This window comes from Dermacentor silvarum, unplaced genomic scaffold, assembly GCF_013339745.2.
Source record: "Dermacentor silvarum isolate Dsil-2018 unplaced genomic scaffold, BIME_Dsil_1.4 Seq536, whole genome shotgun sequence".
In the NCBI taxonomy this organism is placed as follows: Eukaryota; Metazoa; Arthropoda; class Arachnida; order Ixodida; family Ixodidae; genus Dermacentor; species Dermacentor silvarum.
Window position 1 is genome coordinate 319964 of NW_023606392.1, and position 27277 is coordinate 347240.

At 46.1% G+C, this 27277-nt stretch overlaps 1 protein-coding gene across 1 annotated transcript; it reads right to left on the reverse strand.

The window, feature by feature from the left end:
- Positions 1–1241: 1241 nt before the first annotated feature.
- Positions 1242–25363, reverse strand: LOC119435217 (isocitrate dehydrogenase [NADP] cytoplasmic). The gene is made up of 3 exons (XM_037702135.1): positions 24887–25363; positions 15145–15245; positions 1242–1446 (listed from the first exon to the last, which is right to left on the reverse strand). Exons 1-3 carry the CDS (start codon positions 25361–25363, stop codon positions 1242–1244), a joined length of 783 nt encoding a protein of 260 aa, XP_037558063.1.
- Positions 25364–27277: the final 1914 nt, after the last annotated feature.

Consider the following 27277-nt stretch of genomic DNA (forward strand, 5'->3'; position numbering starts at 1 on the left):
CGCCTGCTTTAATGCTATACAGCATTACAAGACTAATACGCTCAAAACTTCAATATGCATCTGCAATATGGGATCCCCGAGTAATGTTAATCTCACTACTTCACTTGAACTAGTACAAAATAACTCTACCCATTTCGTTCTTTCTAGTTACAACCGTACAGCGAGTATAACCTCAATGAGAACTAACCTAGCATTTCTTCCACTATCTAATTACCGAAATGTCTCGAGTCTTTCGCTATTTCATAAAATTTTCCATCACATCACACTACACGAGGAGTTCACACTGTGGCCTTAATACATTTGAAAATGCATCGATCATCACAGTAAGGTAAGAATCGATTCATGTCACACGAATACTTTCAGTCTCTCATCCCCCGCACATCTCGAGAATGGAACCACCTTCCCTCAAGCATCGTAGCCATCGCTGATAAACTTTCGCGAAACATTGGCTAACTTTGTACAATCAAGGGAATCATTGTACTATCAAACCTCACTGCACTAGTTCGTTTGAGTTGCTTTACTACTTTGTAAACACTGCCCCCCTTATTGCCATATTTCCCCGAGGGTACTCCAAATTTAAAAAGAACACGAAAACGACTGTTCGCTAATATGGCTGCAAGGTGTCCAAGCTTTCCTTCATTGGCGCATGCATATGTACTCCTGAGCGCAACAGCCAGCCTTGGCCACCTGAGCTATACGGGAAGACACGGGACTGCCGCACTTGTTTCTGAAGGTGTAATGAGTTTACAGGCGGAGCCTTGTGCTAATTCCATTTCCCGCATTTTCATTTGTCATAATCTCCTTGCTCCCTCTCAAGTTATTCATTGAGCGTACACTCTTGGAGGGGGGGGGGGGCAGCAATATGCAACGGTGGATGGACAGACGGCGTCTAGAAGTGAGGGGAGAGGAAGAATAAAAGCAGTGTTCGGACGACCATGTTTGTACACGCCTGCAAACTCCTGCTTGCGTCACATATGGTATATATAGACAGACAGACAGATACACACATCGCAAGAACAGTAACGGTTCGCTGCAGAGCAATTACGATTCATAGCTTCTGTTCTTTAGCAAAGCAAGCATGCTTCACATTACGTAGATGTCAACTGGAGTTTGCTTAATTTTTGCTCTCCTAAGTCACTGCTATATCCATGTGTTATCTTGGCACTGCCACTAAACACCACCTCCAGTTCCGTGACAAAGGCCCTGAACCTAAGCAAATGATTAGCATTTGCAGCAGGAGCTCAAAGTGCAACTGCGTGTGCCACTCGCCTGGTGGAGCCACTCGTTTCTGGAGTCTCTAAAGCCGCAAGGTGAGCTGGCTGGCAGTGGCCACGCTGTAAGAACATACACACTCCGTGGCTGGCCTGCAACAGGTCCCCTACGGCCAGGACTTTGCTGGGAGGCAGCTGTCCTTGAAGCTTGGCTGGCAGCAGCATCTTCAAGGGCCTGCCGCAATAGACAGGACTGTGTGCGTTTTTAAAAGCATACTACAGTTGAAAAGGCAATGTTCATCTAAAGACACCCAAAGGGCAGTAGTGTGTTGGTGTGCAGTCGTCACTATCACAAATTGCAGTTTGAACTTGGCCATGACGACTGTGTAAACACTATTTGAATGAACGGTGCGTTTATTTACACGATCTCACAAGGCAATGAGCCCAAAAAAGTGTGGTTATCGATGAGCACAAAGAATTGTGTTCACCATGCTCATTTTTCGTTCAGTAAGCATTCAATCATAATACTTATCAACTAACCCGCATCGTATCATTTCCATGAACAACTTTCACGAACGAGTTCCATGTCAATTTTCACCCAAACCCTCACCTGCCCAGATTGTATGCATAAGCAGTCGCGTCTTAAATGACACATATTGCTTTATCTCAGGAACTATTACATCACTCAAACAATCTCAGACAGGTATTTACATAGCACGTGCAAAATCCATATTACTGATTGGATTACCGAGCTACCTTACATACACTAACGATAAATACATGCATTTTATGCTAGAAGATCGTTCTAAATCTACACATGCATTCACTCAAAGGCTGAATTCTAGTAGAGAAAATGTCAAACTGCATTCTTTAACAGTGAGCGCCAACCACAGTGGTAATACCAATGCTCTACCTAAATGAATTTAATGTGTTTAGCCTCTCATGCTGCAGAAATGTCTAAAGTAGCGATGAAGTTGAGCCTGCCTACTTTTCAATGCCGTAAAGTTGTTCTTTTCCTGACGATCAATTAACTCGCACTAAACATACGCTGCCGAAATGTACTGCGGCGAAGAGAACTGGTGTAGGAAGCTTGAAGCAACGCCAATACATGTGTATTGTTCTTTTTTCTCTTCCGGCTTACCAAACTACCAGTAACAACAACATTGGCATACTTAGATTTGCAGAAGGACAACACGGGATTTACTGAATGATGTGGTTTAACATTTAACAAAGGGACTATGAGAGATGCCGTAGCCAAAGACTACAAATTATTTCTTACCAACTGCGATTCTTAATATGCAATGGAACCTCTGTAACTGAACAGCATTCACATTCGATCCTCATCACAGTGGCGGCTGCGAGGAATAGAATGTGCGACCTCACGCCCAAGTAGCTAAACGACTCTTCCACAGAACCATTGCGATTGTGGTATGTACCATATATTTCTCTTCAGCGTCTTTATGAAGAGGGTAGTTCTAGTCAATCGATATTTTTCAATTACAAATAAAAATATCAAGAAAAGCTGTCTTACTGTGAGGGGGGACTTAAGTAAGCCAGATATAATATGAAACCAAATAACAGGTGGTGACACACAGATGTGATAGTGTCTGCGTAAGATAAGTTGAGGCTGTTTAGGAGAAGGCATTCAAAAATTAGCCATGACTAAATCCGGCCAACTTCCAGAACTTCCTCTGTAGAAAGGTGTGCGGAAATGATGAAACTACAGTGTAGACTGATGCTGAAGTGACGTCCAAATGTCCTCATTTTCATTCCTATTAAATGCCCGATAGAGCTCTGAACGAAATTTCTAGCAGAATATTGATATATTGGTTGCCTTTAAATCGCTCTACCTCTTCAGTCCAGCTCAGAAGTAATTTGTATGGATGCATGCGCACCATGCGCATGCATCCATACTACCTACCGTAAATATTGGAGGACGCTTAAGCTTCGCCTTTCTGAGTCGAACGCGACAGCATTCAAAGATCCCTGACTGCTTCTCACGCTTCCCGGCAACTACAGTTTATGTAACCCTAGTGCTTACCGGGAAACGCTGGCGGGGAACGCTATGCACAGAGGCGAGCTTTCTGGTAGAAACGCGGCCTCATGCGTGGGCCGATGCCGGAGGTTGTGCATAGCCGCGCCAGAAAAATTACATCGTCTTCTGGTTTCTTTAATAATTTCGCACCTTTAATGTTTCAGTCTGAGGAGATTTAACGTAAAAGGCATGCGCTTTCGGTGTTTTGTTTCATGTCATATGTTTGTGGGCCGTCATTCTCACACTTCGGTGGAATGACTTTGTCAAGGATGTAAGACAAGGCATGACCAATTTTAGTGATAGAAGCCCATGTGATATGTATGCATATGCGCATATAGCCGCATATATGCGCTATATGTGCATATAGTGCATGTCCACAAGAAAATAGAAAGATACCTACAAAGAACGGGGTCTTGCAAGGAGGCACAATCTCTCCAATGCTAAATAATTATGGGGTTTTACGCGCCAAAACCACGATCTGATTATGTGGCATGCCGTAGCGGGGGATGCCGGAAATTTGGATCACCTGAGGTTCTTTAACGTGAACCTAAATCTAAGTACAAGGGTGTTTTCGCATTTCGCCCCCATCGAAATGCGGCCTCCGTGGCCGGGATTCAATCCCGTTACCTCGTGCTCAGTAGTCCAACACCATAGCCACTGAGCATCCACGGCGGGTAATCTCTCCAATGCTATTCACTGCATGCTTAGAAGTACTCAAGCACTTAGACTGGGAAGGCTTAGGAATGAGGATCAACGGCGAATATCTACGCGACCTTCTGTTTGCAGATGACATTGTCATATTCAGCAACAATGGGGATGAATTACAGCAAATGACTGAGGAACTTACCCGAGAAAGTATAAGAGTGCGGTTTAAGATTAAAATGCAGAGGACAGACATGATGTTCAATAGCCTGGCAAGGGAACAAGAATTTAGGATCGCCAGTCCGCCTCTAGAGTCTGTAAAGGAGTACGTTTATCTAGGTCAATTATTCATAGGGGAGAGTAAAAATGAGAAGGAAATTTACAGAATAAAGTTTGGTTGGAGTGCATAAGGTATGCATCCAATAATCTTCACTGGGAGTTCACCATTTTTGTTGAAAAGAAAAGTGTACAATCGTTGCATTCTGTGGGTGGTAAGATGTGGGGCAGAAACTTGGAGGTCAACGAAGGATCTCGAGAAAACGTTAAAGGCCGCACAAAAAGCGATGGAACTAAAAATGTTAGGCCTAACGTTAGGAGACGGAAGAGAGCGGTGTGGATCAGAGAAAAAACGGATTGAATAGCCGATATTCTAGTTGACATTAAGCGGAAGAAATGGAGCTGGTCTAGCCATGTAATGCGTAGGATGTATAACCGGCGGACCAATAGAGTTACAGAATGGATACCAAGAGAAGGGAAGCGCAGTCGAGGACGGCAGAAAACTAGGTGGGGCGATGAAGTTAGGGAATTTGCAGGCGCAAGTTGGAATCAGCTAGTGCAAGACATGGGCAATCCGGTTTTTGCATGTCCCGAGTGCGCATGCGCTGTACCCTAGCGGCGAGTGCCGAATACGTTTTGTACGGCGTCGGTGATTCGTGCAGCTGACGACGCACGCGTATGCAGCATAGCCGTCGAGCACGCGAACTCTTTATTGTCGGCGCTGTGCCGGTTGACGACGCGGTATTGCGCTGTGTTTCGCTAGAAACTTCATCTGTTCACAGCGATATTCGGTTAACGTCCGGTACATCACAATATATACCGAGACGACACCGATGTCCGTCAGAAGTCGACCTCACGCCGGCGCCAACGCTCGGCCGGCTGTAGTTGTGATACTGTGCCAGTGGGAGACCTAAATTGTCATACAAGTATATGACGAAGAAGCGACCGACGACAGCGAGTGATCGTAGTGTGATAAGCTTTCGTACCAACGACGCCGACAAAACCAGTGTTCTGATCGCCGTGCGAGCAGCCGCCGAGCGAGAACATCGCACCGACAACGTGAATATCGCCGCAAATGCGATCGTGCATGTATTTTCATTTATTGACGCTCAAATTGAGCCGAAACGTGTTTCCGACGCTAATATGCATGATCTACAGCCCTTTCCAGTCCTCCACATCATTTTTGAGGCGGTGTCGATCTCCTTCAGGCAGCTTCATTAGGCCTGACACAGCCTACGGGTTCGTCCGCTACCGGCGGACCTGAAATATAGGATAAGCAAGTGCGACGAAAGAAACTGCTAATATAGTTCAGTACTGACCTTACGCCTTGAAGTGAACCACTCTTAGCATAGTACGATGCACACACAGAGTGGGAAGACGCAACACGGCGCAGTGCTAATACCTCGGTACAGGCACCGTTCTTGAACGAAACGAAGGCTGTCGGTCGCAGTCGCCGGCGCTTCCATGAACTAAGGGCAACTACGGCGAGTATCTTTATGCTGCCAGATTTAGTAGTTACCGAAAACACAGTTTGCCTCTTATGCTAAACAGGCAACAAGTGATGGCCCTTTCGATACTGCATCGTAAGCAACAACACCGCTCGTTGCCACGCGAGTACGGCTGGCATCGGAATTTTCGCGTGCCAGTGCGGCTAGGTGGTCGTTGTCGCCGTTTTCAATGTGTCCGGGATGTTCATGCCTTCTCGTCTCAGTGCGATCGCTTCTGATATGTGCATGAGAAGTGTTCATATATGCTTTGAACGTTTCCTCGTTATTTCGTGTGAGTGGTGCACGGTTTCTTTTTTACTTGAAGCGAACAGCGAACGGTGGCCGTACGCGTGCCGATGTAAACAAATGCGCCGTTCTTGCGTTGCATAAATACTCTGGGCGCAGTGTCGCCCCTTCAAAGAGCTGTGGCCACTGTGGTGAAGAGTCAGCTATCAAAGTAGTTTTTATCATCTTATTAGCGTACGTTCAGTGCAGGTCAAACAGTGGCAAATGCATGAACTCGGCTGCTATATACCTCCGCTGACTGGAATCGACCCCAGCTTAAACTTTATGTGGGCGGCTGGCGAATGCTCACGTTCGTGCATTTCAACTTTCGAAGCATGTTTGGACTCATATTCGGAACGAATAAATATGAATAACAGGAATGCAAGCGTAGGCGCTGTGTCAATCGCGTTACGGTGCGATGTATTCGTTCGGAGGCACATCGCACGGTGACTGGTTTTGTCGGCGCAGCTGCACGAAATCCCGTCATCATATTTCGACGACCTGCGGTTCTAAGTTGCACCAGAGTCATTGCCGGCCTAGGCATCCTGCCCAACAAGCGGCCACTCACACAAAACAAAAATTACAACGACTGACAAATGCACAAACCCATTTCAGCTCTCTTCTTCCAGCGTGCCTCTGCGTCCCGCGGGGCCCCGACGCCGTACATATTGCTTCTCGCGGAGCCCGCTGAGGTGGCGCCACAGCGCAATGCAAAAGGCGAATTGGAGATCGCAGGGAGAGGCCTTCGTCCGGCAGTGGTCATAAATATAGGCTGATGGTGATGATAGCGCATGTCATTATAGCATGGCGTGGCATATACATAGACCTAAATATATACAGGAATTTCCGCTCACGTGACGCCGGCGCCGGACGCTGACAGCGGACTTTCTGCGACACGAGGCCCTTAAAGGGACACTAAAGAGAAACAGGAGGTTCAGCTGGAATAAAAGAGGGACCTTCAGGAATGCATGCAGTTTTTGTTGGGTGCAAAAATATGAGTTATAAGCGGAGAAATTCGTAAACAATGACCAAGTATATCTTCCTCAATTTCTCTCACCCCAGATTTGGCGCTGAAGCAGTGTCGTCACAGATTTCATTGCTCTCGGCGAATCAGAATGCGCCATGATACGTCACCGCTTGCGTACCCGTACAAAAATGACTGTTGATTTTCTATTGACGTATTGTTGGGGTATTGTTGAATCAACGGACTCTCAACAAAGTCTCTAAAGTCTTTGAGTTCGCTCAACAGTTGCACAATGATATTACCATTGAGAGCTTCTCAATAAATAATTTATTGAGTAATTTGTGTTGATTTTCGTAGTTGTTTTTCTGTTGTGTAGCAGTTGAGTTTAGCATATAGTAATTAGGACTTGCATATGAAGGCGACAATTCAAAACTTTATTAAGAAGCATTCTTTGCCTAATTCTTGTCGCTTTGCGGTAGGTACGTAGGTTCTAGTTTGGGCTCGCTTTCGTAAAAAGAAAACAGTGTGTGACCGACTTTGGCACCGAACGTTGACCTTCGAGCGCAGCAGCCCGGTGCTCTAAACTTTAGGCCACGAGCGCACGCGTACGTCTCTCGTTCCGAAACCAGTCAGCGCTTTGAATGCTCGGCGCGCGCGCCCCATGTAACTTCCTCGTCTTCTTGCGACAGCTCGCGCTTTGAGGCGCCATTTTAGACTGTACTATGTCCGGGGCCAGCCCGCTTTCGTAGCCGTTTACGCTACGTAGAAACTGCGACGTTGAACCATCTTCATGATCGCCCACGAGTGACTTGCTCGCCGGCGTACAAATGCCATCGTCGTTTTAACATACAACATATGGCATAGCCACAGGTGCGATCCAAAATGCGCACGTTTTAGGGAGCAAAAGAATGTGAAATTCACTTGCAAACACGGTGACTGCGTGCATTTGGAGTTCCCCAAAAGTAGACACGGCGGCAGCGCGGATGATGACGATAAGGCAGGCGCCGACAAGCGACGACGCTACCTTTGAGCATCGGACGCGCTGTGCGAGCCGTAGGACGCAAGCGCGCACAGGCTGTAAATACACTTCAGAGGTCTTAGAATTTCCTGTGCCACACCCTGTGTCTCGAAAGCATAATACATTTTTTTTATCCAACGGCCGTGGTACTAGATATCAACAACGAACGCGCTTTGAGACCACAGCGCGTTGAAAGAGTTTCGGATTCAGCAAAAGCCGCAACATTACGCAGTTAATCGCTGTCTCAGCGGCTGCTCCCGACACTCGCCTTGCAGAAGCATGCGATAAAATTCTTGCCATGGAAGCCTCCCAAGCCTGCAGCTCTCCTATGTTCAGTGAAACAAACGAAGGCCAAAGAGAAATGAAAGAAATCAAACAACAGTTACGCGCCCACGTTATGCCCTACTTTTTACCGCGTCATCTGCAAACGTTCTGCAAACTACTTAAACAAATTATTGTTCACAAAAATAAAGATATTAGTAATAACTTTTACTCATAGGTGACGCAATGAACGCCAAACCAGTGTTTGAGCATGAGTGTTTAAGTGTGTGCGTGCGTGCGTGACTTTATTGTGAGCAGTCTTTGCAACGGTATGCAGTGTGCCGTTAGTTTCGTAGTCGCAATTTTGTTAATCGTATTATTTTTTTTACGCTACAAATTGAGTTCTCCTTCAAAATTTATTATGTTTTCTATGAACAAAAATTATCAATCATTATTTATGGATTTTAGTGGTTATTTTTAGTAGGAACGATTTTATTAACTTAATACGATACTGAGGCTGCGACCGGTTTTCGACTCTGTCACTCGTCTGAACTTGTGCGGTGGTTCGTGCCGCGCGCGCTTTGTTGAAAGCATTTTTCTTTTGTTTTTGGACATCATGACGCAAGTTTTAGTGAAATTGCTCTATGATGATAAGTGGGATGTTTATCCGTTGAAGGCGTTCGCTGACGCAGCCACTGGTCTTCGGGCGATGTTCGAGCCTGGCAGTTTAGATCAGTTGCGCGGCAGAATTCATGATGGAAGGAAGGCGAACAAAGCCGCAGCCTAACCTTCTGCACACAGGTGTGATTTCGTTTTCTTGAGCACATAGCCGCGTTTTTTTTTTTTTCACTTGGACGATCGTGAGATGTTAAGCACACCGTTCACTTTCTGCAGGCAAACCGCATGCCCTGGAGCGAAAGCGCGCGAAGCTAGCGCTTGCTGCCGCCGCTGCTTCGATTGAAATGTTCGTAATATTATCTACTAATTTGCTATCGCAATCGATGCTTCGCCTTTGGAGCGACACTGCGATATTAAAAAAATATTCTTAATCTGTAGTGGCTCATCGTATACCTTAAGGCTAGTGTGCACATTTTCTCGCGTAGTCGTTAACTGCGCCTCTATTTGCGTTGTGGCTAATGTCGCGGTGTGCTGCAAAATATATTTCGCCTTTTCGGTATGTGCGGAGAACAGCCTACCGATAAGTCCTGCATCGGCGCGATGATTACACGGATACACATCGTAAATGAACAGAGGCGTGGTGGCGACGTCGGCAAAGCCGCCGACGGGCTTGCCTTATCACACATCGCCACCCCAACCGCAGTAAGCATATTTATCAAACGTGACGTGTTGCCGTTTAAGGCGTACTGCACGCTTTTAATAGGCGATAACTCAAGCGCGCCGCCGTTCTCTGATACCTCTTTGAGCTGGGCCGACTCGAATGTGCGTTGCTTGCAGAAACGAAAGGAACGCCAGACGGCTCATCGGCGCCTCAAGCTAAGCGCCGCACTCGAGCACCGTTAGCGCGGCGAGGAATGGCACGTTCATGAAGATAGCTCACTGCACAGACGCAAGCGTGCAATGCGCACAGGACGCGTACGCAACGCGCGGCACACAAATCGCGCGGAATGTTCTTAGCCACGCAGCAGCGGATACTAAGCTTCAAAGAAGCGGTGCCGGTTCTCACTAGCACGCTCGCGCGCGCATCGCTCTCGGCGAATTTTTAGGTCTGCCCTGCTGCTCCCGAAGATTCGGACTGCTGCTTGGTATCGGCTGTGTACTATAGCATGGTCTTTCGTGTTGTGAGAGAGCCGGGAATATATTTCACCGGTGTGAAACAAACATCGCTGTGCGTATCTTTGGTAACATTTACTGTAACAATCCATTTCATCATTTTCGCGACGGCCCTCTTGAAAGAGACGCAAATTTTTAATTGCCAGTGTAGTGTACTAATATTTAGTGCGTGGTTATGTATATTTGTTGACAGATTTTTAATTTGCATTATCTAATTCTGTCTACATTCCCTTCTCTACAGGTTACACATGCACCAAATGCCCAGGTGCTACGTGTCGTTCGTCAAGAACAGCTTGGCGTCGTTTCTCGCAAGAGACATCCATTGATCTGCGGCTGATTCACCAGGAAGCTCGCATCTCTGTTGCCACTCTGCGTCAAGTGGGATTTTTAACTATTTTTTATTCTGCCCTGTGGTGTACGCTGTGACGCTGTGAAGACTTACTTTCATGGACGCTGTGAAGGCTTACTTTCGATGTGTTCTGCCTTTTAGTTGTAAAGAATTGGCTACCTTGTGAGTGGAGGTAGTTCCTTTTTCTTGTGAGAATGTTTATCAGCCTAACCAAGTGGTACATGCGTACTTGAAACAGCAGCACAGACGAGGATAATGAAATAAGTAGGAACACATACAAGCGCCGACTCAACTAGAAGTTTATTCTTGAAGACAGGTTGTAAACACATTGGAACTTGACAAAGATAAGAAACCATGTATGCGTGGCCTTTGTGATTAAACAAAATTGTGTTTTCTGCTGTAAGGGGTAGAACGAACAATTGTTTCATCACAAAGACCAGAACACAAGAGAAATTATGGAAGCCTTATTTATTGATTGCAAAGAAGACAAATGCATAAGCTATCTGTTGCTCTTAATGGGAAAGAGTTGGGATTTTTAAAAGAGCTCTCCTTGTTTGGTGGTATCACTTATAGGACATCTTTCACTGTTTTTTTTACCTGCATATTTATACTACAAAACACGTCTTTGTTCCTTTTTTTTGTTGCACCGGGCTGTCTGCCACGCATGCATGGCTATTTCTTTGTCAAGTTGGCCAGTGTGCTTAATATCTTTGTCGTCACGAACAAACTTCTAGTTGAGTCAGCATTATTGTGTGTTCCTACCTTATTTCACCGTTCTCATCTTTGTTTGAGCTGTTTGTAAAGTATGTACACACCAAATTACCAAAGTATCCGTAAAATTGAGATACATGAAGTTATTTGCACTATTCATTTCTGCAAGAATGGTATAGCTTCTCATCTCGTTTGTTCTTAACGTTGTTGTACAGTTTTTGTAATATATAGCTGGAAAGACGTTTTCTGTCAGATTAAATATGCATGTATGTCACTTTTGATATTTTTTTCAACATGGGTAGTGCAGCTCCTTCCGTCTTTCAGTTACTGCTTTGTCGCAACTTTTATATATTTTATGCAGCGAAATGCTGGTGGAATATATATTTATGTGCGCAAGTGTGGTAAATGGTGTTTTGTATGTGCATTTATTTGCGTTTTTTACTAGCTCTCCAATCTGGCTGTACAGTTATTGAAACCTTTTCTCATGCTTTATAATGAGTCGTTCTGGCTCTTTGATGATGCAGGTGACCATTTATTTCACTGTTGGGAATTGCGTTAGCTGTGTGTCACTCCAGTTGTCTGTGTATTTTATGTCACTTTATTATATCATTGAAAGTATTAGCCTTGCATTAGCTTTTTATTGACCGAGGTACCAGTTAGTTGCTGTGTAGGGTGAAAAGGCCCAAAGAAATGATTTCATTAGCTTTGTTCAAGTCCAGAAAAAATTCACTGATGAGCTCACTAAATTAGAAAATGCCACCAGTAAACTCTTCCGTACCCAAAGTAACACAAGAAATTAAATACTGTTCACACTCGAGAGGGAAACAGCGCGAAAAAACCGACAAGAAGGGAGACACACACCAGCGCTTCTTGTCCCTTCTTGTCTTGTGTTTTTTTGCGCTGTTTCCCTCTCGAGTATGCACCGACTAGCCCAAGCCTCTACTGTCTTGAAATACTGTGCAGTTCTTGACTTATGCCAGGGAGGTAAGCTGCTTTTACAGCACAAATGTTTTAGAAGTTTACCTCTGAAAAACACGATTCAGGTGTTTTGTATATATACATGCAGTCATTTGTTTCCAGTTTACTTGTTATTTTGCCTACTCACAGGCAGCCGTAAACCCTTCTGTGAGTGTTTACTGGGTGTGTGAAGCATTTTACTGTAAGGTATCCAGTGGTCTTCATTTTTGTATTTATGCATGCAAGCCAAGAGTTCATGTGTTCAAAGTTAGTTACAAGGGTATGCTTAAGGTCTGCCTTTGAGTCACTTGACTGTTGTTTTTACAAAATATATTTTTTTCTGCTGTAATTGTGAAATATAATTCTTTCTGCTGTAATAAACTTCAAGTTGAGTGAGCATTCGTGTGTATTCTTCTTAATTCAGCGTTCGCATCTCTGTTTGAGCTGCTGTTTGTCAAGTCTGTACATACACCAAATTGCCAAAGTGCTCGTAAAATTGTGACACATAAGCTATTTGCATTGTTTATTCTGCAAGAAGGCTATAGGTTTCCATCTTCCGTTTGTTTTTAACATTGCTGTACATCTTTGTAGGTCAAGTTCAAGGAGTCCCTTAGGTAGCCAATAAGAGTGATAACTTTGTAAAATTTATCAATTTCATCCATCATCATCGTAGTTTTAAACCCACTAAGTTCTACTTTTCAGTTCTCATGACCCTGCTTTGTGCTGTGCTGTACAGGCACAGGAAGCTTTTTTATGCTGTAAGTGCAGGTGGTGTTGTATATCTTCCAGAAAAAATTGTTGCGAGTTTAACTAGGCATGTGTACGCTTTTGCTACATTTTTTCAGCATGTGTGCTATAGTTCTGCTCCCTTACACTTAATAGCACTGTAGGCACTAGTATGTGTCTTCAGGTTTCATACAGTTGTGCCTTATATACTGTAATAATGTGTCATGTGCACGCTATATTACATATTAGGGTACATGAAATATGTCAGTCGCTCCTTTGCTTCCGTTCGGATTAGGGAAAGTTATGTGAAGAGGCACCGGGGCATGCAAGTGCAAATAGCAAAGCAATTTCAAAATTAAGTGCACTAAAATGCCACAAGCCCAACAAAATATCAATGATATTTCAGTGGCAATTTTCGAAATATCAATGCCATCTCAACAGGCGCACAATGTACTTTTCAATGCTGTGTCAATAATCACTCAACAAATGGTCAACAGAACAATCACAACAGCATTTCAAGACTGCATCAATGGAAACCCAACAGAAATTCAACAGAAATTACACAATGATATGTCTAAGCACAATGTGCTTTCAATACTAACTCAACAACTATTCAACATTGACTTGCCCAATTGTGTTTCAATAAAATTTCAGTGGCCAATATTCAAGAGCCCTCAACACTTTGCTCAATGATATCCCAACAAACTCCCAATGAATGCTCAATAAGATACTCAACATTGACCAATGATATTTCAATGCATTCTCAACAAAAATTTTTGTAAGGGTAAACGGCCGAGGCACTGGATGCATCATGGCTGCATGCATAGTCGCTGCGTTTGCGTTCGCCGCGATGGATACCGTTGCTGCAGCTGAACCTTGCAACGAAAAGCTCGCCAGGGAAGCAGGACTGCATTTCAGCGATATTCAGTGAAACGGAGCGCGAAATGATCCTCCGTGCTCGAGCGGTAGGTGTTTCCGCGTGCGATGGCGGTGAGCCGCCGGCCGCGCCGGCGGAGAGCTTCGTTTTCGTCGACGGAAGGCGAAGCTAGAGTGTACTAGAATATGGTCCATTGTCTAGTACACTCTAGGCGAAGCGTCCGGTCCGCCAGGCGACGATGCTCCCGACAGATCAAGCGTAGAAAGTTGCGCACGTACTCGGTATGGTTATTTCGTGGCTTTATTTAATGACATTCAGCACTCACCGAGCCGCCAGTTTGCTGCTGCAGGGGCACCGGTAGGGGTTTTGATGAAAGCCGCATTGAGGGAACAGCTGCTCGAGAAAGGACTGGCCTCTGGGGCACGCCAAGATACTTTCCGAGGCCAGGATTATACACATAATCCGAGGGCGAGAAATGCAGAGAGCACACCATCGGTTTCTCTGGCTCTTTTGCCGTTTTATCTTCGGCAGAGCACTGAGCCATTGCGAAAGCCGGGGAGCCAGGGCTGACCGCGCGACACCACATGAAAGGACACAATCGAGTCAACACTGCCGCTGCCCCTGAGCAAGCGCCTTGGGCCATATATACAGCCCTCAACACTACACACACGAAGCATTTTCTGGCTGTTTCCCGCAAGTCAACGTTTTTCGAGCCACGCAACACGCAACCAAACACCGTAGAGCGGAACAGGCGCGCGACGATGCATTGACCAAAAACGAAACTACGAAACACGGCCGCATGTATCGCCATGCCATTTTTCTTATTTATTTAATTTTGTGCTAAACTTGTACTTCCTCGCTTGAAACGGTTAAAAAAGTTGGCAAATGCTGTTTATGTACGTTTAAGATGTATTTCATTTTGCGTTTTATTAACAGCGCTAAATCGCTCTCGACCAATCGCGACCGGTCTGCATTTGTAATCTCCGACGTCAGAACGTGTAGTGCGGGAAATTCGAAGGGGCGTCAGCACCTATCCTTCAGTTTTTCGCTATTTTCTCGCCTATTAAACATCTGTTTACAGTAAGAATGGTATGGCTGTGATCGTGAAAGGATAATCTACCATTTAAGCGCAACTTCCCGTTTCTCTTTAGTGCCCCTTTAAGGCTATCGCGTTTTTTAAAAACCAAATGTCAGGCAATGTCATTTGGGAATGTAGTGACCGGACAAGCTGACTATTCGAAAACAGTCAAATTGTTCCCTTTTGTGTAGGCATATCTCATGGTCATGTACAGCATTCAGTAATTGAAGCACGATCTGTTCACTATGCAAATTTTGTTGCTTTCGCATGTGCTGCCCGAAAGGTATTACTCTCAAATGTCTGACATCATAGCCTCGTAGACTGTTTTCGTCTTTTCATTGCACTGTTCTGAAGACTTAAAACTAAGCGCGTCACAGAAGCCAGTGACATTGTCCCAGTATGCTGGCTTGCTCCAGACCGTTAGGTGCTGCTGGACACTACCGTCCCTGAAGGAAGTTTCGATCCAAAGGCCTCACCTGGTAGAATCTTGGCATGGCGTGCAGCTCGAGGCACTCCCCCTTGGGGAGCTGCATGCCAACTCCTCCCGCAAAGTCCCGCGCACGGGCAGGTAAAAAGCCTACAGGTGTCAAGAGAAAGGGCACCAGTCAGTATCTCGGCACAATAAGCTGTGAGATTGACCCAGTTGCACTTAAGCGCCCGACCAGCAGTATTAGTATAGACACAATCCCTGACGTGTTAGGCATGCAATCACTCCAGGTTGGACTTGTCGCGTCCATAGCCAGCGATCGTTCCTTCGAGAGATTCAACGTTTAACTTCGCCTGGTAATAGCTGTAATGACACTTCGTAATAACGGAGGGGGTAAAAGTTGGGACTATTTAATTTAAGAACAAAATTTTCTCTTTCTAGCAAAGCCCGCGACTACTGACCGCCCGAAGACTGCGTGTCACAGGACGCGGTGTACGCTCCCACAATTTTATGCCGGTTCATGCCATAAGGAAAGTCTGGCGTACGCGCTGCATGTATGTGCAGCATTAAGATTGTTGCTCCTTAATCCGTAAAACAGACGTAGTGAAAGTGAGAGCACGAGGGCGTGTAGGTGAAAAATCTGACAAACATTGGGTGGGCCTCTGCTGTGTGTCTTTCACTCTTGACGCTTCCACTTCATCGACATAAAGAGCAAACCAAAAGCAAAACTACAGCGTAGAAACTAGGGAAAAGTAAGCTTAGTTTGCGGTCGCTTAATCACTCTCTCACTCTGCCGAAACACTGCGATGCTGCTGTGTCCCTGTGCCGGAGTTCTTGACTCGAGGGAACGGTGTAAAAATAAGCCGGAGAGGTGCTCACACTCTCCCCACAACGCGCGCAAAGGCGCCGCCCGCTCGCGTCCAGATTATGTCCGGCTCGGTTACAGCTCGGTCGGTGCCGCCGTAGAGGGCGCTGCGGAATGCGGTCCCAGCCTCGGCGGAAAGGCGCGTGCTGCCGCTACTGCCGCTGCTTCGTCTTCCTGCTTGTATGTGCGACCGCGCTGTTTTGAAGGCACGATTTTTGTTCGTGCTGCGTTTCATGAGCTTGTGCTTGGTTATTGTCGCCAGGGCGCCCTCAACAAAGGTGACAGCGGCCTTCTGAGGGGCGTTTGAAATGGCTAGAAAGTGCTTCGTTCCGAACTGAAATTCTGGACACAGGACTTGTGCGGAGCGTGTGCCTTTATTCAAAGCGCCGTCCGACAGCGATCGTCTAGAGCAGTGGCGCCGTGCAAACATGAGAGCAGACCGAATACTAATGCCTACCGACCATGTCTGTGCCAACCAATTTTCAAGGGATACGATATCGACGGCATATACGCGGAGCTCGATAAAAGGGTTCCCGCCTTATTTCCGAACCGTCCAAAGAACCTCACAGGTCAAATAAAGCTCGAAAGCCGCCGCGGAAGAAAGAACCTCCTGTGTGCCACAGTAGTTTGTGCAAATTTTGCTGCATGTACAATATATATACTGGGCAGCTTAACTATCATGCACCAAGATTTAAAAATTCACCAAGATTTAAATGTCACGTATCTATACAGAACCAAGGTAATGTCTCCCGTCGCTTGGAGGTACTCAGATGATTTTTTTTTGCATTCCGCCTAATTACATAATTATTTTTATAATTGATTCATCAACTTTTCTAATTCTATAACTGGATAAAAAGTGTGAACGACAGAATTGTACAGCAACACGGAAAACTCTCGATACAGCTTTTTGTTGCTCAATACGTGATACATATAAGTGTTTTCCGAGCGTGTAAGAAACACGCGAATGCACGCAAAATTGCCGCACGACTGGCCGCTCGAGGAACTTTGCGTGTATTCGTGGGCTTCTCACGCTCACAAAAACACTTCTACGTAGCGCGTAGTGAGCAATAGAAAGCTGCATCGGGAGTTTTTCATGTGCTCTACAATTTCTCATTGACCCTTTCATCTAATTATATTATTTCAGAAGTTCGTTATTAAATTAAATACGTATGCAATTAGGCGGAATGTAAAAAAAATCTCAGTATCTCCAATGGACGGCAACAACATTACTATGGTTCTGTCCAGCTACGTGACATTTGCATATTTTTAAATCTTTGTGCACCCTGTATAATACTGCTGTTTTCTGTGCAGATGTGTGCCTAATTTTGAAATTTGTTCCATACTGCCTACTGATTTTTTTTTACAATGCGCGAGAGGTGTATGTTACACGCTTGCATGTTTTTATTCAACATTTTTTAATTGTGGGAGTGTATGAGAGCGTAATCTTCTGGGATGGTTATTCCCTATTAAAATTATCGAGCTGCTTTATGCATGATTTTTTTCGTAGTATCTTTGCAATAAAATAAAAAAAGTAAAATGTCTATTGTATTATTGTGTGGTGGGCGTAAGTGTATTTGTGGACAGGCTGTAGCGTGCATTGTCAGACACGCTTACATTGGCATGTCTCCATATGCAATTTAAGAAAAAAGAAAGTCACCTCTTTTTTTTAAATCTCGCAAGAGCCACTCAGTCCTCAATGGCCGTAAGCCAAATGAACAATATACGCGGTCTATGTTTAGTGGAATTGAAATAAAAAAAGGCATTTGCTCAGCCTTCTTTCTGTAATCCAAGATAAGACGGCTGCCTTCGTCCCACCTAATAAATTCCCATTTGAGAGTTTTTACATAGCTGATGTGCATTCTCATCATAAGTTCTAGCCATGAACAACCACATTCCTCTAGTACATTGCATATCGCAAGCTTGCGCCGTTTCATTTCTTAATTTATATCGCGGCCACACTGAATTCGCGCAACGATGCTTGAACGGTTTTCTGAGTGTGACTGGAAGCAGCGATAAGCATGAAATACATTTTTCGGTGCAGTCACTATTTTCTTCAGATCGAGGGGAAGCACGTGGGCTAACGCTTTTATTTTTTTTATGCTTGGATGAACGGCTGGACCGGACGAAACAAATTGTGCGCGCGAGCGTAACTTGAGTGGGTTTTGAGTGCTGCCCGATGGATCCGTGTTCATGTCATTCACGCCTTGCACAAGGAACCTTCATGTTGGCGATGCATTAAGCCTGGTATACTTATAATTTCATCTGAAATAACGAATTTCCTTCGGGATTTGAGTTTCACTCACTCCACTATGAACGAAATTTAGCGGAAGCAGAGCAATGTCAAGCTGCCGGCGCCGCTAAGCGGGACTGTGACGCGGCGCCATCTATCGGCTTGCAACAGAGCTACTCGGTGCGCCGCGAGCTGCCCAACATATTCTGGACGCTCGCGCGCGCGCAGTGTCAACACCTAAATGTTCTTACACCGTGCTCGCGGGCGATTGATTGAAATTTAGTCTGCAAAGAGAAGTGGCGCCGCCATCGCTGGCGCTGCCCGCGCGTTATTCCGTTGCTGCTGCTTTCTGCATGTTGACGGTGGTAGTAATTGTGTTGCAAAGGAGTCTTCTGGAAGAAAATTAATCGAAAAATTTCAAAGCCGTGCATTTGTTTCAAGAATAGTCCTGCTCTATTTTACGTGAAGTCTAAAACGACGCGTTTAGACATCCGACAATATACCATAATGTTTAATTCAGTAACTATTGTATGAAACTCCATGCTATATACTTGCGCACAACTTTTCTTGGCTATGAAGCGAAGGATACGGAAGCCCAGCTCGCTTATTTCACGGCTGCTGGAAGTATATCCAGCAGGTTTCTTCACGGCTTCTTACGTAGGCAAAAAGAAACAATATTATTTTGTTTTTTTACAGCACCAAATTCGAAATAATAGGTAACATGCACAGGTCAGCTACTATAATTTTATTGTGTTTTTAGCTCGCCCTTTCAATTTTACGCACATGCGAGACCGTCGCATGTTTTACGCATTCCTAAAATGTAATATGGCGCCCACCTCGTCGACTGAGTGTCGTTGCTTGCAGTCCTGCCAATAAACTCCATGAGTAGGTGTGACGAACATCACCAGCAAAAAGCCGTCGAAGCTCACAAAGCAAGTGTTTGCAGGGTCTAGGCGGATACAAAGTGAAGCCACTGGAATCGCAACGTCGGCATGTGGTACAAACTGCAGTCGAGTGAGCGAGCTCACTGCGGCGCCGGTTCTAAAGACGCCAGCGCCGGTTGCGCGTCAAACTTCCAACCGACGCCAAGGTCACATGGCCGCTTCGGGGTTTCGACGTAGGTTGCAGTGCTCGCTCGTTGAAACTCGGTACATATCGGATATGTTTAAACATTTATTCATTCACGCTGAGTTAAGTGTCTCCGCCTTCACTAAAGCAAAGAAGTTGGGCGAGGTCGGAGAAGCCGAAACCTGTGATACCCTCGCCACGATTACATTGCGTATGAACACAGTCATGTGCAGAAGCATTGCCCCGTAGCTTTTGCTGCATAGCCAAGAAACGTTGCCAGCAAGTAAAAAGACATACTTCAGCTAGAGTGACCTAGAATATCGGGAGTATTTTTATGTCACTCTACTTCAGTTTCACAGATCCCTTAGGGATGGTCGAATAATTATTTTATTCGTATAACGATTAATTGTTCATCGTTTTAACCTTTAATCGATTAATCGCTTTCGATGCAGGGTTTTTCATCGATTCATTGATTCATCAAAATTTTCTCCGGGCACTTTCAAGAAGGCTGAAACGCAGTTATCTACTTTTGTATGGCCCTATTTAATATTTGAGAGGTGGAACCAAGTTTGAAACACAAGTGTATACACGTTTGATAAAGGTAATCTTTACCTTGTTAAAGACTAACTATAGTTGTAACTAGTGGCTTTTGACAAGATAAACAATATATGTTATAAAACGGGTACTTAGTCCAGAATGAAAAAAATCGTCGGGCCTTTCACTCCGTGAATATGGTTAACCAGCGAAGCTGATACGTGCGGCCCCAGTATTTATCACTAGGTTCATCCCTAGGGTTCATTAAAGTATTTCTCAATTATGAGGTTACACAGACGTTCGGCTGCGACGGAGAGAACGTCACTGACGGTATGCCTGTAGTTCGCCGTTGTCGCTTGCGTTCGATGTCTCGAGTTAGCTCGGCGGCTTGGTTAGCAGCATTCGCCCGCCACTGCCGCTTGCGATTCTTTGAAATCAACTTGCTTCATAAATTAAATTTGTCCGTCACGTAAGACAATGAATGGCTCATACCCTCTTAAGCAATTGCTCATAGCGCCGTATAAACTCTGCCTCCCCATAACGACGACAGAAGAGAAGTGAAATTCTACGCTGGAACGATCAGCGGCGACGCAGCCAGCTATGGAAGCAGACGACGACGACGAACGCGGGAGCAGTGGCACGAGTGCATGCCGAGCACGAGCGCAACCCAAGGGGCGCCAACGAGCCAGCTGCGGAAGAAGACGACGACGCTCGAGCCAATGCTGATGACGATAGTTTTGTGTACACAGGCGATTTCGCCTAGCCATATACGATTTCGCCTAAACTAGGATAGAACTCTAAAAACTGCAGTTGGCAAAAAAGGCAGACGGACCACGCGGGGTTGTGCTACTCCGCCAGCCAATCACAGAAGCAAACAAAATCGTCATCCGACGTTTTCAAACTGGCACCATACTTGATACGACTGTACTTGTACTTGTATTTTCTACAATAATAGTTGAGTGAAACCGTATAAAATTAAGCGTTTATAATGTTATTTTTGTATTACCGCCTCATTTAGGTAACAGGGAAACTTCGAAGTACGAACTATCTGCAGCCTCGCGGAGGAACAGTGGCTGGCGGTTATGACGGCGTGGGCGGGGCTTCACTGTCGACTTAAGTTCTTCTTTCTTCTTCTTTCTGGGGTTTTACGTGCCAAAACCAGCTCTGATTATGAGGCACGCCGTAGTGGAGGGCTCCGGATTAATTTTGACCACCTGGGGTTCTTTAACGTGCACTACAACGCAAGCACACGGGCGTTTTTGCATTTCGCCTCCATCGAAATGCGGCCGCCGCGGCCGGGATTCGATCCCGCGATCTCGTGCTCAGCAGCGCAACGCCTTAGCTGACTGAGCCACCCCGGCGGGTATGTCGACTTAAGTTGTATCCGACTACACACATATGAAGCTTCGCTTTATTAAGCTATATTGCACTAGTGAGTCCCAGTACAGTGCAGTTAAAGAAGAATTAATAAAAGTGGCAAAAGTGAAAGGTGAAGTTTAGCTGAAATATGCAAGAAATTGCAATGTACACAGGGGAAAAGAGAAAGTCAGTGGTTTAGGATTTTAAAAAAAGAACATAATCTTTTCTACAGAGCGAAGGAATGTCAATTGGCTGGCATGTTTGGGTAAAACCGACACCTACTTTGAATGGCACACAACCAGCATGCGAGAATATAGAACTCCATCGCTATGTGAAATGCATGGTCTAAGCAGGCGTGCATGCTGCGTAACATTTTTAGTGGACTAGGAGTGGCATTACGATCAACGACTGGGTTGCTTTGAATTGTGAGGGCATTTCAAGCCTCCGCTTGAAAGCCTCCCCCACCGTGCGTGTGCGGTGGGGGAGGGGAGGCGGAGAGAGGGGAAGCGCTCAGATTGGCATCATTCTGGACTCGGAAAGACAGTCGACAGTCGGTCTACCCCAGCCGCACAGACACTGCTCGTGGGCCGCCATTCCAGTACGATTTCAAAATTTTCGTGCCACTCCTGTCGCACTCTCGAATACGATTAATCGAACAGTCCTAATCGATTAAGTCGATTAAATGAAAGGTCGACATCGATGAAGATTAATCGTTTTGCGGGATACTTTTAATTGATTAATCGTTCATCGATATTACCAACCCTAAGATCCCTATGCGCGTCCACTGGCTGGCGTGGCCGCAGCGGCTGTCAAATGGAATTACCGGCGCTTCCAGCCGCGCCTTTCGTCACGCGCCGCGCATCAGCTTTCCTGCTGCGATGCGTCGTTTGCTCCGACTGGCCTGCACAGCTTGTCGATCGGTAAATGCAGTTTAGCTACACACTACGGGTTTGTGTTTCTCGTTGCAAATTGTAGCAATTAGCTACAATTCGCCAATTGCAATATCTGTCGTAAAGTAATTAACTAAGAAGTTAATTAGTGAATTGTTAAAATTTGTTGAATATGTGTTTCCAGTTCTCGTGTTACTAACATCCGCCACTTCGAATAACCCAGCTCAACGATAAGAATTATGCTACCTGCCCCAGGCCGGGGTCCGGCCTTCGTCAGGGAATACATGGAAAGGAAAGGCGTGTGCTTAATTACGTATACATGGTACTGGGGGGCATGACATATTGTTGCTGTAAGGTACTTGAACGCGTGTCGAATCAGTATTGCACATGCTAAAGGTGGTGAAAAAAACGGCAAAGCTTGCACTAGGCCGCGCAAAGCTCGAGACACAGCGAAGCTCACCGTCGATTGCGTCATAACCATTGAGATACCTGGCATAACCAAGCTCAACTCAGGCATAGCCAAGGCCGAACATAGCTGCTACCATGTTCAAACTTGATAACACCAAGTTCAACTGCGACATAGCCAAGTTAAACCTAGCTACTACCAGGAGACGCAATCGTCTCCTGGTAGTATAGAATGCACCCCGGGATGATTGCAAGAACAGGTTCGTAGAGCAACAAATGCAACAAAGGCAGGATTTACAAATTAGCTTAGCCAGAGAGGTGTGTACCCAAGTTGTAAACAATATGCGACAACTATTATTCGTTAATATTACTCGTCCTGACACATCAGCAACTAGATAATTGTGTCGGGCGAAGCTTGCGCAAGTGTGTAGGGTGGGCGATCAGCTATTCTGACGACGTGGCATAAACGATGCGATGATATACGGGCTGTTGCTGCTGGGGAAAATGGGAAAATAGATCTCTATAAAGTGGTCGAAGAGTTTGTTTATTTATATACATATACATATATATATATTATATATATAGCTTGCTGGTTTTGTCGTTGATCTTGACTAAAGCTAGGGTAAGGCACGAAAGACTCCATTGGTGTCCCGTTCAGTGCACAGCGTCGTCACTGATTGTGTGAGACAGTGCGCAAACGGAATTCGAGGCTGCTTAGGTTTTTCTTTTACATTTAGAGGGCAGCTTCTATAAGCCCGTTCCTGCGACGAGCGTCGGCGTAGCCGAGTAAACGAGCGCCATAGCGAAGGACCAAAGAGCAACGCGGAGCGCGGAATGAAAGGCGGCGATAGCGAAGAGCGCGCGAGTAAGAAGGTGTGGTGAAAGCGTGAGAAGAAAAGCGACGGTCGCTACGAGATTGGGCCATTGTATTGCGCGTCGTCTGTTCACTTCTTTGCCTCTTCGGCCACTGCCTTTCTTTGGCTAACAAATGTTAAACGTCATCCCTCCATGCACGACGCGCCTGCATGTATAGGAAGTTTCTAGAATGTTATCGATATTTCTATCCATTGGCTGTTGTTCCAAAAGCTTTTTCGTAGTCTGATTATATCGACTACCTTGAAAGATCCATCTGGCCGTATGGCGCGCTGGAGTCTTAGGGTTCAGGAGTTCGACATGACCATAATTTGGAATCACCGATGTGGATCCGAGCGGCGCATGTTCCCGTTGGTTCCATTAACTGGGCACCGGCACTTTTTATGTGTGGCCCGGCACACGGCGTCTTCACTTTCCGAATGCGGTCGGCCAGCTCCTGCCGCACGATTGAGAAGTCTGCGCCAGTATCAACAAGTGCTGTGACGTGATGTCCATCTATGAGAATGCGAAGATCGGCACGGGCAACGTCGTCGGCGTTAGTATTCGTCGTCGTCGTATCGTCTTCTTGGGTAGTGTGGGGGGTATTTTTGCCGTCGCGACAATATGCGTGACGCAAATTGTGTAGAACTTTCTCGAAGCCACGCGGGCGCCAGCGATTACCCTTGAACATGTTCGACCAGTCACGCATAAAAGCCGACGCGCTTGACCCGCAGATCAGATTTCCGACGATCGCCGACTCTGCTCGCGCTACCGTTGTGCTTGAGTGTTACTTCTTTTCCTGGGCGCTGGTTCGCCCAAAATAAAGCGGGTGCTGCCTGCTGACGTCAGTGTTTCAGTGCGCAGTAACAATGTACGTACTTTCTCGAGAGGTACGGTACGTGGTTTACACTAAACACGAATATGTATGTCACCTTGCATGCATAGGCAGTACACAATATTGACACGTAATGCAAAGGCCTTCTGTACCGGCTTCTTGAATTTTAACTCAAAGTTTCGAAACTGTGTCGATATGCATTGTTTCTGTGTCGTGACAACATAATCATAATACAATATAGTGTCAGCCAGTTCTTTCTTAACAATGAACGAAGCAATGGGTATATTACCCGATTGCTTCGTTCATTGTTAAGCAATCATTGTTCATTGTGAAGCAATCACTATATTGCCTAGAGGGAAATCTTGCGCACCTGAGCTGTGGTATGCTTGGGAATGCCACTATATTGTGACTTTGGATTGACATCGTGGTTGGAGAGCAAGGAAACTTTGAAGACGCGCCTGGCTAGCACCGTTCCCTATGTCACAATGATTTATTTCCTGGTGAAACAGCACGTTAAAAGCTGTTTTAGCTTTATTATGCTTTAACTTTATTTAGCCAGCCCAAGCCACGCAGACACATATCCCGCCATTCCGATGACGGTACAACGCCCTTTAAGAAACTCGCATAGACGGTGGCGCCAGATTACCCTCTAGGTTTTATAAGTGAGAAACTGTTTGCAATTCCAAACCCGACGCATGAGCTGCCCTTTAAGTGCCTGTATACCTGCCGCGTATTCAATTTGCCGGCACTTACGTGATTGTTGTAGGGAGCTCCCATGGTAGGCGAGTACTTGTTCTGGAGCGTGCCTGATCCGGGGGCCACGTAGTCCTGGCCCTTGTACTGGTCGCCGAACGCGTGGCGCGCGATGATGATGGGCCTGCGCCACTGCTTCACGAGCGGAGGCATCTTGCGGCAGGCGATGGGCTTCCGGAACACGTCACCACCGAGGGCGTTGCCAATGGCGCCGTTGGGTGACATCCACGTGCGCTTGAAGTGGTACTTCTCGAGAACGTCCTTCTCGACCCTGAGGGTGGCGCACTTGACGCCGCGCACGTTGTGTACCTTGAGCGCCTGGGCGGCATCCAGGGTGACCGTGTCATTGGTCTGGTTGCGATGGTCGATTGACAGATCGAAAGACCTCAGGTCGGCGTCCACGTACGGCTCGATAAGCCTCTCCCGGATCAGGTCCGACACGACGCGCGCCATGTCGTCACCCCGCATCTCGAACATGGGCCCGCACTAGTGTTTCTCCGTGGGGACAGGGGCCAGCAGGTGCGAACAGCGAGGCTCGTCGATGGTCACTGGGCAAGTGAGCGGTCGCCTGGAAAAACGAACGCGTTCGTCTCGCGGCCGTCGTGCTCGCGACCACGAGCTGACCGTGCTCACGCGGCAAAAAGAAAAAGAAGTTTTTGCGTTTAAGATTACATTTAATATGGCAGCATGCATTCAGGTTAACCACTTGATAAATGCATCGGTCCATTGCAAGTGTGTTACGAGAATCACTGAAAATTAAAGAAAATTATTCATTACCACCTTCAAAAATATGTGGTACAGCAATTCACTGCTTTGAATACCCACAGTTAGCATAGCCCCGGAGGAGGGTGATGATGATTTCCTCAATGTGGCACACACCCATCACGGAGGGTGGACCAAAAAGCGGGCGGCACAATTAAAATAATCAATCAATCAATCAGTCGAAACGAACTTTTCTTTCTCTTCTAGGAATATGGAGGTTGTAATCCTGCTGCCAAAAGCACTAATTATTTCTTAAATTGCAGCTCGGAGGGCTGCTAAACAATGAAATGTTGGCAGTATTTTCGAGCCTGTTCTTCAAGCAAGCATTCAGCACACATATAGCGAATCTCTTAAATTAACAATGTTGACACATTTCATGCAAACTTCAGCAGAGCAACTTTGATGGCCATTATTTGGTCTCAAAAATAGGTTTAAAATGAGGAAGTAGGAAAGAGAAATACCAACACAGGTGCGGAAAGAATAAGACGACTCCTGATCTCTCGTCACAAAAGGACGCATCAGTCGCAAACAGATATTTAGCCTGGATATGTTTTGTGTGTTCCCCCAAAAGACCACATAAAACGCTCCTGAGCAAGGGCTTAGAATTTTTTTGATAAGTGTCGTGGAATTAAATGGAAAACTTGGTGCAGAAATAACTTGTGGAACGATGCTACGCATATCTCTCTAATGTTCTTAATTGTACTGCAATTCACTGCTTGGAATACCCGCAGGCAGACAGGGGTGTACAACATCGCACGGGAAATCGATAGAGGCCCACCTGGTACGCCAGAAGTAAAGACTACTACGCACAATAGCGGGACGCTGCTTCTTGGAGCGTCTTGGATATTCCGTACGGAAGATCAGCGCACTGACCAAAATCCCAACACAGGAATACAAGAAACTATGCACGTCTCACCACTTCCCAGGAACATGTGCCCAAACTGCCACATCGGACGGAGACAAGCCCGAGCGCAGGCGCTCGCGAGAAAGTATGGAAACCACCTTAATGTCTTGTACATAGACGCGGCCAGCACCGCAAGGAGCACCGCATTCGTCACCAGCGTAGTCGACAATCACGGGTCCGAAATAAATGCGTCGTCGGTTTCCAGAGTGAGCGCTGCGGAGGCAGAGGAACTAGCGATAGCGTTAGCCATCACGACGCCGCAGTGGGATTTCGTCATAGTTCTGACGGCATGCAGAAATTATTCCAGTGTAAAAATTCTGAATGGAGCCCACCAGCTGCCACCATACATAATATTGTGTGGACTCCGGGGCATGAGTCCTTACGCGGCAATCAGCAGGCACACGCCTACGCCCGAGCGCATGCACACCGGGAGCCACGAGATGACCGCGCCGAGCAGTTACAAAAATTTGAAACTAGCGAGGCCCGTCGGCTACGACACCGATAAGCAGGGTGGCCAAGGGAACTCCTACACGGGCGGCCGCGACCGAGCGTAAGCAGACGATAGTCGGTTTCTTCCGGCAGTACGTAACTATTATCGAAATTTCAAAGCACAGGTCCGCTTGTTTAATAAGCCTGCTTATTGAAGTTCCTCAATAAATATACACAGTAACAGTAAGAAGACGCGCACTGATCCAAACACATTTGGGGTACGTGTGTGCGAGTTC